The 15,278-nt window shown below is 45.0% G+C and overlaps 1 protein-coding gene and 1 non-coding gene across 2 annotated transcripts in view; one reads left to right on the top strand and one right to left on the bottom strand.

Annotated features, from left to right (window-relative positions):
- WDFY4 (WDFY family member 4) overlaps positions 1 to 15,278 on the bottom strand; it is a 279,361-nt gene that overhangs the window by 131,039 nt on the left and 133,044 nt on the right. The window contains 7 exon segments of the mRNA XM_021073024.1: positions 378 to 499; positions 2,310 to 2,548; positions 5,365 to 5,522; positions 7,040 to 7,120; positions 7,123 to 7,153; positions 7,860 to 8,063; positions 10,616 to 10,780. Of these exon segments, the coding sequence (XP_020928683.1) occupies positions 378 to 499; positions 2,310 to 2,548; positions 5,365 to 5,522; positions 7,040 to 7,120; positions 7,123 to 7,153; positions 7,860 to 8,063; positions 10,616 to 10,780 (1,000 nt within the window).
- Positions 1,207 to 1,304, top strand: MIR9835 (microRNA 9835). The gene has a single exon (NR_128522.1). It is a non-coding gene; the product is annotated as a microRNA 9835 (primary transcript).

The following is a 15,278-nucleotide window of genomic DNA, read 5'->3' as shown; positions in this document are numbered from 1 at the left end:
TTCCATATCAGACTACCTGAGAAGCGAAATCAATTTACAGTGAGGTCCTCTGCTATTTTATTTAGTACACTAAGTTCTTAGTCTAACCAAATCCCACAGAACTTTCCCTCCCTCCTTCCATCCATTGATTCATCCAACCATCCATCCATCCATCCATTCTATTTCTAAGATAAAAACATCATTCCATTTTCATTCTCTATCAGGTTACCTTGCTCTATTCGGTCGTTCTGGGATTTCCAAGGACCTCTTCTGGCCTTTAAGAATCTTCTTAGTAGTATTTGCTTCCTTATTTTAGGAAGGATAAACTGAGGAATGCAACCCTAACAGTTACCACTATCCATCTACTCCCCCTAAAATAAACAACAAATAAAATGTACCATCGTTCAAGCTTGGAAAGTCTTCCTCTCTTTTTTCTCTCGATTCTTCATTTGGAGAAAGAAAGACTTGATGATAAGGAGTAACTCTAGGCTTGGATTCCAGTCCAAATCCTTCTGGATAACTAGTGGACAAGAGATTGTTCAGTATAAACTCCAATTTCTTTGGGATCACTCCATTGTTCTTTACTACAAGAATCACCCTGCAAACTCACTACATATCAATATGAAAAAACCTACCTAGTCAGGTTAAAGCAAACACCTATGACAACTTCCATGACAGATATTATACAGAGCATTCCAGAAAATAAGAAAAATGCCTTCTTTTTATTCCTACCTTATTAAATCCAATCCAGGCCCCTAATAGACCCCCTCAACCCTTTCCTATTTTCCCCATTATGAGATCTGTCATTTCCTTTTGCAGACTCACAAGACACTGAACTCTGCCTTTGCTTGGCACTGATCTCCTCCTGCGTGGAATGGGGCTAGGGCTGGCTTCACGAGCCTGTGATCCATGTGGTCATACATGGTGTGCACTAAGAGGGGTCCTGAGCTTGGGCTCTGCTGTCACCATCTTGAAATTCTGAGGAATGTTTAAACAAGGGCTCTGCATTTGCATTCTGCCAGAACCCCGTACATCATACAGCTGGTTCTACGTGGGGCACGGTTGTTTACATATGAGAATCCCCATGGACCATGTACTCTGGGGCTCCTGGTCATGTTCATGTTCATGGGCCCTCTGAGCCCCTCACTCAACCAAGCAGAGTAGACACTCAGTACATTTTTGGATTGAACCAAAAATGACAAAGAAGGAAATGAAAAAAATACCAGCATCTGAGAATGTCCATTCTTGAAATTTCTAGACGAAGTCTTTGGATTTTGGAGGCCATTTTGCTATCTAGAGGGATCTGAGGAGGACAGAGCTCCAAGCACATAAATTCTGCTTTTAGAATTCTGCTCCTCCTACCAATGCTTCCAGAGCTGATAGGGCCTAATTCTTGAAATACATAAAAGAAAAAAAGAACTTCCCCAATTTAATCCATACTCTGAAAATGGATTCTTTAATTTCAAACAAATAAAAAGGCGAGTACCTACTCTGGGATAAGAGTGTTTTCTAGTGCTTTCCAGAGTGTTTTAAGACAAGTCAACTCTCATGTAACGTTCAACAGTCAACTCAACAGGCTTTGGGGGATTTTTTTTTTCAAGTAATCAAAAATAATTTGTAGTGGGATAAATGCATTTAAGAAAAAGGACAATGGGAAAATGTTATTATCTCATAGTCCATAGTAGAACTCAACATGGTTTCTATTAATAAGACAGATTATTCTTAAGCATATGATGCCAAGGCACAGGTGATACATGATATGTGCATACTGCCAACAGACAGAAAGTGCACATACACAAAAAAATAACATATTTTCAAAACTTGAGCCTCTAGAAAAGGATTTAAATAAGCTTATCTAATTTATTTTATGAGTATCTCTTACACAAGTAGGCTTATGGATATCTTTATATCACACATTGCATGTTTCCTGGCTTACATGATTAATTTATTATATATTTTCCCATTCAAAGATTGCATTTACTAACGTTACTATTTCTGAAATATGGCTGCATCATAAAATCAATATATATATTTACTGTTGGAGTTTTTGCCCACTCCCCCACCCTGATTATATCAATGAAATATCTTACAGCCTGAGAATTATGGAAATAGGGTAAATTATTATTTCATGATGATTCTAGCTGCTCATTCGCATGGACAGGTTTGAGGATGACTTACCATATTATTGGATACTGCACACAATTTGGGAAACCAAATAAACAAAAAGATTGTGTCATCTATAATTGATCAACTTCAATTAAGTATCCCTCTAAAGCTTTCTTTCCTGCACTGAGCACTGGCGGGCAAGGAAGCAAATGGGCGGCTCTAACCTTCTTGTACTGAGCAGCAGAAGACAATGCATGAGACACAGGAGGAAGCTGGCGTTGGAATTATAGGTGGCAAAGATAATGTCCCAGTGTTCCTGAAGAAAGCCCAGGACGTTGAGAAGGCTGAGGCATTCAGAAAGGGACTGCTGCGGCTTGGAGAGGCAATACAGAATGACTTTATTTAAACTGCTGTATAAAGCACTGATGGTACTGTCCTTCTGAGAAGAGGTGTTCTCGATGACCTGTGACATAAACACATACACATACTCGTGAACACTTTGCAGTTTGGATACCAACTCAGTTAATAGTGAAAGCAATAAATCTCAGATACTTTTCTGTGTTTCAAAAAGTGACATGCTCTAAAATCAAATAGGACTACCTAATTCTACAATGGAGCTTATACTTAAATAAATAAATAATAAAGGGAGTTCAAACGTTTAGGTTTACTGAAAATTGGTGTAAAAAATTAAATGTTTATCACAATCATACTATGGAAAGCAGACAGAGGGACTAGAAATATTGGTAACAGGTTGACATTCAGTATGTAAGAACATGCTATTAATAGTGTCCAATTTTTTAAAATTTTATTGACTTAATACTGGTTATCAGGTATAGATTAGTAAAATATTCCCATTATCATGCTCAGTACTTTTGTATATATTTGTATATGTTTACATCTATTGCCTCATTTAAACATCGTAACAACATCATGAAGTAGTCACTAAGATTATTCTACTTTAGAGATAAGAAGGCTGAGAGTCTGGGAGGTAAGTGGTCAGGGAGAGTCAAACCCACAACAGATATATGAGCCATGCTTTTAACCACTCTACCTTCTAAAAGAGACATGAGTCCCATGGATTTTAGTGCATGAGAGATTCAGAGGGAGAAGGCAGAAGGGCCTGATTTGCAGGCTTAACACTGAAGCCATCCATCTCTTTGGCTTCACTGAAAAGATCCGCAGAAAAAAAATTACGTGAAAATGTTTCATTCTATGAGAAAGGTTATTCATTAGTTATAGATTTTTCTCTTCTAATTTCATAGGTAATGCCAGTGTTTATGCTAATTAAGTTATGTTTTATTTAAATCTGCTGGAATTTGGGGTTCATGGTCCTATCCTCATCCTCTTCTGTCTTCAGATGGGTCACATCTTTCAAACTGAGGTTAAGAATTGTGAGAGTCAGAGTTCGGCTGTGGCACAACAGGATCAATTGCATCTTGGGAGTGCTGGGATGCAGGTTCGAGCCCCAGCCTGGCACAGTGGTTAAGATCCCACATTGCTGCAGTTGCAGCTTATTTGGGCCACACATGGCTCGGATCTGATTCCTGGCCTGGGAACTCCATGTGCCGTGGGGTGGCCAAAAAAAAAAAAAAAAACTTGTGAGAGTCACAAGCAGCAAGCAGGAGAGAAGAATGTGAGTCCTTGGACCTGGCACCCCATTAAGACACATCAGCCCCAGGAGGCACCAACTCTTTGGTATTAGCTCTGAGTATTTGCTTTGGGAGATGCTAATGATTGAATGGTTGTATTCTCCCCCACACCCCAAATTCATATGTTGAAACTCTAGTCCCCCAATGCGGTGGTATTTGGAGATGGGCTCTCAGGGAGGTAATTAGGTCATGAGGTTGGAGCCCTCATGATGGGAATAGTGCCCTATAGGAAGAGACAAGTGAGAGCGTGCTTCCTCTCTCTCCCCATCATGTAAGGATACAATAAGGAGAACATCACTAAAACCAGAAAAGGAGCCTTCACTGGACATCAGATCTGCTGGCACCTTGATCTTGGACTTCCCAACCTCTAGAACTGTGAGAAATAAATGTTTGCTGCCAAGTCACCCAGTCTATGGTACTTTGTAACAGCAGTCCAAACACACTCAGACAGGAGCTCAGTGGCTACTCTGATTCTCAACACAACCTCCCAAGAATTTGACTGTAATCCCCGCAAAGCTGACAGGGGATATTTCTCTCTCCTCAGAGTCATTCCTGAATAACTTTGATAACACATTATTTTTGGATTGCCTGGAACTGTGCATCAGCCAGACTACCTATCACTTCAGAATCTGTGCCAGGGCCCAGTCCTGGGGTCTTCAGGGGACTCCACTGACAGAAGGGTACTGGGAGCGCTGATGTGACTGACTCTACAAAGCATGAAGAGGAAGGAGAGGGGCTCTCCTGGATTCTGCTGCAGACAACATGCCGAGACCTCTGGCAGGCACTGCTGGGGGAAGATTTCAGCTTGGTAGGAGAAAGTGTTTTCCAATATTCACAGGTGTGAACCTCCTTGTACCATAGAGAGCTCCTAACACAAGAAGGGTTCAAAGAAAAAGTGAAGGCCACTTGTCGGGAAAGGTGTCCAGAATGAAATGGGTATCAAGGACCTAAAAAAGGATTCGACTCTAGAATTTGGGGGTTGTATGATTCTCCGTTTGTGCGTATGTGTACACGTGTACAATAAAGAATATGTACAAATGTTCACACACGCACTTACATCAGCGTATCTATAAGCATGCATTGGCATGTGTGGGTAGGTAAGTAGATCTATCTGAAGAAAGAAAGGGATAGAGAGCACATGCAAGAAAAATAGGACCAGGGAAAAATAGACTCTTGCCTTAATTTCAGGAAGGCCCAAATATGACAAATGGAGATAGATATTAAAGAAGAAAATGAAATAGGCCTTTTGGGATAAAGACCTTTTTGACCCTTTGTTGATGAGGAATACAATAATTAAGATTAAACCAACATTCACAATAAAACCCCAAAGAGAAGTGTGTAGAGTCTAGGAAGGGACAAAGCTCCGGTGCCTGTGCAGAGGGCTTGGGCCTTGATCCCTGAGATGGATCTCAGGCGGCCTAAGGTGAGGACACTGCAGGGTGCTCAACAACTGCTAGATGTTACCGGGGTAGTAAAGGTCCTCCTCCTTCCTCCCGCCCATCTCAGACTCTGTTTCCAGGAAGGACAGCAGGTCAACCTGGGCCAAGTGGACAGTAGCCACTAGTGTGTCATACAGACACCTGGCAGGTCAGCAGAAGCCTTACCACCATGGCCAACTTGGGGTTCTTACCACCATGATGTGTTCCATGATGAAGAGAAGGATGTGTCTGGGGTCTGCTGAGAACATTCCACTGTACAGCTTCTCCACCAGCTTCTGGGTGAAGTGGGAGATGTTGGCAAGGGAAGGGGCAACAGCAGCTTCTGCATTTGGCTGAGGCTCTCTACTGCCTGGGGGTGGGGAGGGTGACAGACCAAGGCTGAGAAATCATCAGCGTGAACTGCCTTCTCTCCACAATAGTCTCCAGCCCTCTAGGTAACCAGCCACAATTTATTTCACCTCTATATGCCCACTGTAACCCTCTGTGTGACCTGTTGCTCTAAAAATGAGGTTTTATACACAGTAGGTGCCCAAGGCACACTCATTTATTAATTGTGAATCGAGGAGTTCCCATTGTGGCAAGTGGAAACGAATCCATCTCGGATCCATGAGGTTGCAGGTTCAATCCCTGGCCTCACGCAGTTGGGGATCTGGTGCTGCCATGAGCTGTGTGTAGGTCGCAGATGTGGCTTGGATTCCGAGTTGCTGTGGCTATGGTGTGGGCCAGTAGCTATATCTCTGATTCAACCCCTAGCCTGGAAACATTCATATGCTGCAGGTGGGGCCCTAAAAAGCAAAAAAAAAAAAAAAAATTAAATTGATCTTGAATGATGAGTGATATAAACCAAATGGGGAGGAGGCAAGGAGCAGCCTTTGTTTCAGCGGCCATTTGGAAGACGAGCAGGTGAGAATTTAAAGGCACAAGGTAATGGGAAGATGGTCCTGGTGACCCACGGCCCTGTTGTTACGTGGGGCAGAGAATGAAGCTGAAATGTCAGATCGTTCATCTGTGCTCACCAACACGTAGCCATTGTGTTCAGATGTGGACACAACGGTCTCAGCTAATCCTTGTAACAACCCTGTAAGTCAGCCCCGACTGTCATCCTCACTCCCAGGGTCAGGCCCCTGCCTGGAATAACACCGCTGTCCAGTGACAGGGCCATGCTCACAACTAGGCTACCAAGCTCACACTTTCCCCGCTCCACTCCCCTACTGCACTCAGATATTCCAGAAAGACCAAAAGTCAACGTTTCTGTATTGGGGGGCAAGAAGGAATCCAGAGGACAAGTCATGTCGCTAAGGATTTCCAGGCTCAGGAACCACGGAAAGGACTTTTGTTTAATTTTGTCAGGAAGGTACAGCTTCCCTAGAACTAAATGTTTTGAATGACGTTTCAATTTGAACTTCTTAGGGCAATGACAGAATATTCATCCAGGTTCATTCATTTAAGGAACATACGCTGCACCTAAGTCAAAGGTGAGCAGAAGAGCGTTAAATTGACATCTTAACTCCCCTCATAGGAGGAGGCAATTCTTCTGGAAGCTAGAGGAGAACTGATTTGGGCTCAGAGGACAGGACTTTGTTTCTGATTGGCCCAGCAATGGCAGGGGTGACACGGAAAGTAGCAAGTGTGTCATTCCTGGAGTCTCTGGGCAGGGTAGTGAGTGCTTGTTGTGGACTCATGCAGGGACTGACCTACGAGGGTAGGGTGGCTTCCTGTGGTTCCTAAAGTACCCCACAGTCCTGCAGGTCAGTCTTCCTCTAGGGTCCTGGGGTTATTAGGAGCTGGCAGGCATGTTGCTTTCCTGCTCAGCTGTCGGCAGCTGCGTGTCATAAACAGGAGGAGCAAGTCATCTCCCTCACTCACCTCTGAGCATCGGTGCACGACCTCCACTTGTCACGTGAAATATTTCCATGGTGGAAAGCAGAACCTCAGACTGGAAGTCCGCTTCTGTTGGATGGTGGCATTGTCTGGGGAAGCCTGGAAGCAAACTCTGGTCTAAGGCAGAGGCCACACGGCCATCATGTCCACTCAGTGTCCACTGGGTCCTCTTGCCTGGCCCATATGCTAATACTGCAGCTGCTGGGAGTATTGGCTGCCAGTAGCTCACAGCTGCCCTCCTCTGGGGCATTGCCCTCGGCTGATCAAGTTGCCTCACCGAGGTGGCAACACCCACTTCCCAGAGCAAGAAGGCAAGGGGGGAGAGTGGAGGGGTGGGTCCCACAGTCAGCATCCGGCAGGTACCTCAAGGTGGGGCTGACTCTGGGATGCAAAACTCCCCTGGGGGCCAGGCTGTGGCTGATACCATTTCCTGGCTAGCTTCTCCCTTGTCCCTTCTCTAGTTTCCTGAGAGCACCGCCCCCGGTGAGTCACTTCCACAAAATCCCTGCCTCAGGCTCTGCTTCTAGAGACCTAGCTAAGACCTGCCCTCCTTCATCTATTTGCTTGCTGCTTGGTGTGCTCCCTGCACTGCCAGGACCTGCAATTCCCAGAGGACCCCTCCCACCCGTCACTGAAGTCCCAGGGGATGTTCCTGACCACCAGCCAGCTGGCATCAACAGGTCTGGGGGAGCCTCTCCAGAGATCAGCCCCAGGTCTCCCTGGGCATTCCCCGCCCTCAGTGTGCCCAGGCCCTCCCAGGCCTGCTCCCATAGCACACAACCCAGTAACACCCTTTCCAACCTACCTCCAGGAGCACCTCCAGCGGTAGCCACTGCTTGGGATTGGAGCTCCCAAGCAGGAGCTCCCTCAAGAGTAGCTGCATGAATTCCCTCAGCTGCTTCTGGGTGGGATGTGACTCAGCAGGAACCTGTAGACCCTCCACCGTGCTGTCACCTTCAGTCTCGGCCTCGGGACCGCTGATATTCTGGGCAGACTCGGTCATGGCCCCCTCAAAGACAAGAGAACCCCAGCATGAGCAGCCTTCCCTGCCTCAAAGCACCTGCACATCCACCTCTGAGATGTGCATGATGGGATCCCATCAAACCCATTAACGTGAAAGGAAACTGAGGCCCCAAGGAGGCAAGCAGCTTGTCCGGAGTCCCAGGGCTCATAAGGTGGCCTGCTGTGGTCTCTGAACCTGAGATGGGTGGGAGTGATGGAAAAAACCTGAACACACAGCAAAAGAGACGTGCAGTGCTCAGCAAGGAAGCCCAGGATGTGTCCCTGGCAAGGCATTTCCCTCCTCAAAGCCACAGCTCCCCATCAGTCCAATAGTAATGAGGAAAAGGAATTCACAAAGCTGTGTGAGAATGAAGTGAGAACCGGTGCATCTGGTAATGCCTGACCCCCGTGTGTGGTCAAGAGAGGTGGTTTCCACCTTCAACAGCAGGACCCTGCCCTTTACTGCCTGCCAGGCTCTGCTGACACTGACAGACAGGACCCTCAGATGGAAAGAGAAGTAGGACCTCAGCCAGTCCTGGTATCCAAGTCCCTGAAGCATCTTGTCCTTCACTTTTTCAGCTTTACTTTTATAAAAAATATTGGGAGATAAATGAAATGGGGGTCCTTAGCCTGGATACATCCAGGAGATGCTGGGAGGCCAAATGATACAGCAAAGGACACACAGCCAGGGACTCCTGATTCTTGGCCCATGAACTTTTCACTCAAGATCATCTGTTGGCACCTCCCTTTGCTCATTCATAAAATTAATGCAGCCATTTTTAATTAAGCCATAAAATGAATTTAACAGCACCTAGGGAGGCGGTGACTGCATTAATTAGCTCCATGCGGCCTTGACTGGAAAGATGCCATATAAAATCGCAGCAAATCGAAGCCTTTTGGCCACCAGCCTTCTGCATTAAGAGAGGCTGTTTTCTGTGAAACAAAGGTCTTTTGGAGCTGACTTCAAGGAGAAAGGAAGCGAGGAGGTGTGGGGATGAGAGCTCTGGAACTGGGGCCCGTGTCATCCATGGTAGGCTGGGGGGCGACTTTGGGCTAGGCCCTCCCTCGGCAGGAAGTACTGAGCATGGGGAGGAAGAGTCCTGGGTCACAGTGTGCTCTGTGGCTGCTGGCTGGAACCCTGGCTCAGGAAATGACGAGCCTGGCCTGCGGATGCAAAGGCCGAGGTGGGATCTGGGCTGAGAATGTCAGGCCGTCCACTTCATGGCCCTGACTCTCTCCAGATGGAGGAAATGATGAGGGCCACCACCCTGCTGCCCAAAGGGCCTCCCTTTACTTTTTATTGCGTCTTTTTTTACTTACTTTCCTAGTATGTTGCTTTAGGTGATATTAACCCATGGAGCCACTTTATCTCTTTGCAAATCTTCTGGTCTTTCTAGCTGATCGTTTTATTTAAACCACACACCCCTCAATTTTATTAGGCTATTTAGTGTTATTTTAAACTGACTGATGGAAAGGACATGGGCTGCGGGCTGAGCAAGCAAGGTTTACATCTTGGCTCTGTCACTTCTTAACCACGTAAGCTGTGCTGAATTTGATCTTTTTAACCATTTTGTGAGATAGGTCTCATGGCCCCACTAAACTGGGAGGAAAGTGGTCCGGGTCGCTTCACCTCCTTGAATCTCACTTCCCCCTTTAACATCGCCTGTGATGGGCCGGTGAGGGTATATGACACACCAGGCTCAGGACCACTGTAGGTGCTCAGTAGATGGAGGCTGTCCTCATGAATATACTTTTGGAAAGGATTAGCTCAAAGGGCAGGTTCATTCATTTACATGGTCGCTGAGCCAGTAATTGTGGGGCAAACATTAGCTGCCCTTGCTGCGCTTTGCATGGCTTTCTAAACCCTCCACTTACCAACATGCCCAGCATGTTCCTTTGGCTACAGTTACTAAGGGGGTCTCTGCCCATCCTCACACTAGTCCTCACCCCTCTTCCCCATATCAGCTCCAGATGCTCTTAGCCCACTGAGTCTCCTTGACCTGCTGGGACTGGCTCTTGGTTTCAAACCCACTCACATCTCTTCCCACAGTGCCATCTCTACCCCACACTCACACCTTGTCCTCAACACCCCAGTTGGTCCTTCTGCCCTCTGAGTCAGGCCTCAGTAAACCCTCTGATGGAAAGAAGCCGTGGCCTGCTTTGCAGGATAAGAGTCCCAAAAAGAAGACAGGACTCTGTTCCAGCTCCGCACCTCCCCTGGCTGGGGCACCGTCCAGGTGTCCTGGGATGGAATGTGCTGATTCACCTTATCACTGAGGAGACATTCCACATAGAATTAGACTTGATCTTCTGCCACCACATTTCTCATTACCAAGATTCCTAACAACTCAAAAAGTTACTGAATCTCAGAGCCAAAAATGATGTGACGCCAAGAGAAGGAAAATTACCCAAGTTGTTTACTTAAGGTTCCAGCCAAGTTGCCTTAAAACATTTGTTAATTTTTTCTGGGGGGTAGTGGGGGGACCTCTGCCCTTCACCCTTGAAGGATGATGACACTCACCGCTGCTCTCACTGTGGCAGGGCAGAGGCATGTCCTACCTTATGGGTTCCCAGGGGAAAGGTGACTGCAGCCAAGGTCTGGAGGAACTCCGGGGCCCGCCAGGCCGGATCCTGGGGGTAGGTGCTGTGCACAAGGCCAAGGAACTGCAGCACGCTGGCCGGGAAAGTCCGTTCCCAGGCGCTCTCTCCAGGACCTGCAGGGGGCTGAGGACACACTTCATGAGAGGCAATGCGTAGAAGCATGACTTGGGGGTACACAGGAGCCAGGGGATGAGAAATCTAGGGATAAGACCTCTTTTCTGAGACTCTCAACAAGACACCTATTGCAAGACACCTAGGACTATGGATTAGCATGGGTAGTGGTCATCAACTGAGGAACGGTTTAAGATGTGGGGGCTTGCTCTAAGGGCTTCACACGGATTCCTCTTCTCACTGCATAACAACCCCCTGTGGTGGCTTTTACATCTACCCCTGGTTTACACATGGGAAGACAAAGGCACAGAGAGGTTAAGCAGTATGTTAATGTTCAGCCAGCAGATAAGGGGCAGAGCCAGGAATTGAACCCAGGCAAGGTGGCTATAACATCTGTCTTCCCCATACTGCTGTATGTGGTATGATACAGCCTCTGTGCTCAGAGAGTTTGCCAATTAGGGTTGACCCCAGCTTTCCCCAGTTCAGTAGTCATGCTCCCAGCTATAGACCCTGCCTTGGCCGATACATGGACAAACCCTGGCCAAGGCTGCCTGGGCTCAAGGAACCCCTTCCCCATCAGCCAGGGGTCTGGAATGGATCATACTGCACTGAGGTGATACCCAGTACTGGGCACCAGTTTGCCCCACACCATAACCTGATCTGGGCCATCTGGCTGAGCCTCCATGCTGGCTGCACCCTAGTGCCCTGCTGGAGCCCATCTCCCTTGACCACCTGTGCCCAGCCACTGACTCTAGTCCCAATGTGTCCAGCTGCTGCCTGAGGTCCTACTCTGTCCTGGATGGTCAGTCTGGAACTTGAAAATTGACCAACCTTAATATCAGAGTGACTCCCTACATAGCTATGCCAACAGCTAGACTGAGCGACCAGCAGCCTACTTCTACAGATCTTAGGGGTGGACGTCAGCTCTTCCTCTGGCCGGTTCCTCAGCCCCAGCCACCTCCCACCATGGCTTCCTCATTTCCCCACCAGCCTATTTTGAATCCTGGCCCCCTGTGCATGAGTTAGGATGTCCTGTTTGCCAAGTAGATACTGAATGCCTGAAACTAAGCCTCATTCTAGAAAACTCAAACGTAAATGAAGAAAAAAAAAGGCAATATATATAAGACAATTAGAGAGAAGTTTAAAATCTCATTTCCAGGATCTGGTGAGAATTTGGTATGGGTTGAGCAGGCAGGCAGAAGGAAACAGCTTCTGAAGTTACATACATCTGGCTTATCCACCAGGTTTGTACAGCAAGATATTAGATTTAGAGAGAATACCAGAGGTTGGAGTCCAGAGAGCTCTTTCTGAAGTTAGTCTGCCTGGTTCGAATACAGCCTCTGCTACTTAACTAACAGTACGATTTTGTGCCACTTTCTTAATCCCCCAACACCTTCAGTCCCAACTCTGTAAAACAAAAATTGTCATATGACCTATTTCATGAAGATTAAATGAGACAGTGGAGTGTTTCAGGATTACTTTCACAGTGATGAGCACAGGCTAAATACAGAAGAAGCTGGGAGATAAGGTCAGACATAGAGGACTTGGACTTTTGGAAGAATTTTGGATCCAAGGCATTGAGTTAACAAGCATTGCCTGAAGGTCCCAGGCAGTGCCCTGGAATGAAATGCTAATGCTGGACACCCATGCCTCCACCATGCCCTTGCTCTGTGACCCTGCCAGAGTAAGTTAACCTCCACAGCTTCAGTGTCTACATTTGCACAATGGAGATGATGCTGTCTTCTCCAAAGGAGAGTTGCACACAGCAGAATGGCTAACATCTACCAGAACAGTGCTAAACATTGACAAGGTCTGGAAGCAACTAGAAGCGTCTTAGAATAAGAGCTGGTGAGTATAAACAGGCACTTCATTTTGAAAAACTATTTGACAATATCTACTAAAACAAGTCACACGTATATCTATGACCTCCAATTTTACTCCTGGGTCTATCTCCAACAGAAAGGTGTATGCACAGCCACCAAAAGATATAGCAGCTTTATTCATAATATTTCCAAATAGAAACCTAGAATGGGAGTTCCCGTCGTGGCGCAGTGGTTAACGAATCCGACTAGGAACCATGAGGTTGCGGGTTCAGTCCCTGTCCTTGCTCAGTGGGTTAAGGATCCGGCGTTGCCATGAGCTGTGGTGTAGGTTGCAGACGCGGCTCAGATCCTGCGTTGCTGTGGCTCTGGCGTAGGCCGGTGGCTACAGCTCCGATTCGACCCCTAGCCTGGGAACCTCCATATGCCGCAGGAGCGGCCCAAGAAATAGCAAAAAGACAAAAAAAAAAAAAAAAGAAACCTAGAATGGATAAATAGTGATCCATTATCATAATACTATACTACAATAAAAAAGAATAATAAAAAAGAATGAACTGCTGACATATACAACAACACGAGTGAATTCCACAAACATTAATAATGAGTGAAAGAAGCCAGACACAGAAGAGTACATACTGTAGCATTCTATTGATAACAAGTTCAAGAACAGGCAAATGAATCTACGGTTACGACTACTCAAGGGAATAATAACAAAGTTCCAAGCAAAAAATAAAACAAATAAAATGAAATAAACTGAGAAAGATAGGTTGGCATTAGTCACTAAAATCGTGTTTCCGCCCTTTTTCTCTTGCCCTTCCAGTTTTCACCTTTTTTATTTTGAGGCTTATCTAGAATATTTGGTGAATGACGGCAGATTCTTCATTGAACCAAAACAATCTTTGAGTGACATTGCTTTTGTTATGTGTGTGTTAGATTCCAGAAGGTTGAGTTTTTTTGACCTAGTTTAAGGGTCACGTTGCAATATACCAGTTACCCATTTTATGTTTGCTGTTATAATCTAAATGTTTGGCTTTTTTTTTACTTCCTCAGTAATCTATATATTTCCTTTACTTTGAATGCATTTGTGTTATTCCTTCTGTTTGCTCTTTCTAAATGACATTAATTGATTAAAAAGTTAATAAACCCCTTATACTGCAAACGGAAAATATGTGTTTTTTCATGCATTCCCCAATTAACTGCACATTAGGTCTACAATGGAACCATGAATAAGGTTCCCAGAGATGGAAAGTGTAAAGATCACATGCTCTGACTAGGGCAGAACTAAACTAGCAATGGGTAACAACAATAAAAACTAAAAAGGTCAACTAGATGGACATTGAAAAAGATGAGTCAAAAAGGTCTTTACATCTGCAACACAGACACTCTAGAAAACAACAACAAATGAATATGTCAAATATTAAAATCTTAAAACTAGCCAGAAGAAAAACCAGGAGAATGATAAGTATATCCAAAGTTGCCTCTTTAAATAAATGCACCAGGAGTTCCCATTGTGGGGCAGCGGAAACAAATATGACTGTATGCATGATGATGAGGGTTCAATTCCTGGTCTTGCTCAGTGGGTTGGGGAGCCAGCATTGCCTTGAGCTGTGGCATAGGTTGTAGATGTGGCTCAGATCTGCATGGCTGTGGCGTAGGCCAGCAGCTGTACCTCTGATTCAACCCCCAGCCTGGGAACTTCCATATGCTGGGGGTACAGCCCTAAAAAGTAATAAATAAATAAATAAATAAATAAATAAATCCACCAGTCCTCAGTGCCTTAAGTAATGAGGTAGGAGAGATAAAGCGAGAGAATGAACTTACAAATTAAGAATAAGAAGAGGGGAATAATCACACAAAGTTAAATGATTAAAAGAGACATTTGGGCAAACTGAATAAATGGGAAGATCTTTTAAAATAACAATTATCCAAACTAGGTCAAGGAGACAAGGCAATAGTGGGAAAAATTCAGGCCCAAGAAGTTTCATAGGAATATTTATAGAAGAATCATGGGTTTAACATCTTCTTGAATAAAAAGAAAGAAGACTTTTTAAAATCGAGGTAGCATAATACTGATATCAAAGTCAGACAACATATGACAAAGAGAAAACTGCAACCTAATAGCATTTATAAATATAATGCAAAATCACAGATAAAATATTTACAAACAAAATAAGGAGGAATGCTAAAGGAATAAAACAGTGACAAAATGAGATCTTTGCAAGAATGCAAGGAAATTTATTGATATACTTCATCATAAGCAAGTGGAAAAAAAAACATGATCAAAAAATTAAGTATATTCCTATTCTTTAAAAAAGCAAAAACTTTTATCTATACTTTCTTAGCATAATTACCCCACACAGAAAAGTTGGTCAGAGATGAAACAGGCAATTCACATTAAAATAGAGATGATTAATGAGCAGATGAAAATTCTATCAACTTTAGTAGTAATAAATGTAAAAGAACTCAACTATGAGATCACCATCAGTTTGGCTGTGCAGTTGAGGCTATGAGAACAGGGCCAAGAACATCGATATAAGACAGTAGGATGTATGTTAGACGGAGGAAGGTACATGTACGAGGCCTAATGCAACCTTCCTAAGCAAGAAAATGCCTGAGGTACCCTCTGACCCACTATCTCGCATCCTGGAATTTATGTTAAGTTCTTGCTGACCTGGCTCGTAATTACTCCT

The sequence above is a fragment of the Sus scrofa genome, chromosome 14, assembly GCF_000003025.6.
Source record: "Sus scrofa isolate TJ Tabasco breed Duroc chromosome 14, Sscrofa11.1, whole genome shotgun sequence".
Classification (NCBI taxonomy): Eukaryota; Metazoa; Chordata; class Mammalia; order Artiodactyla; family Suidae; genus Sus; species Sus scrofa.
Note: the sequence above shows the minus strand (reverse complement) of the source record. Positions and strands in the feature narration are given on the sequence as shown.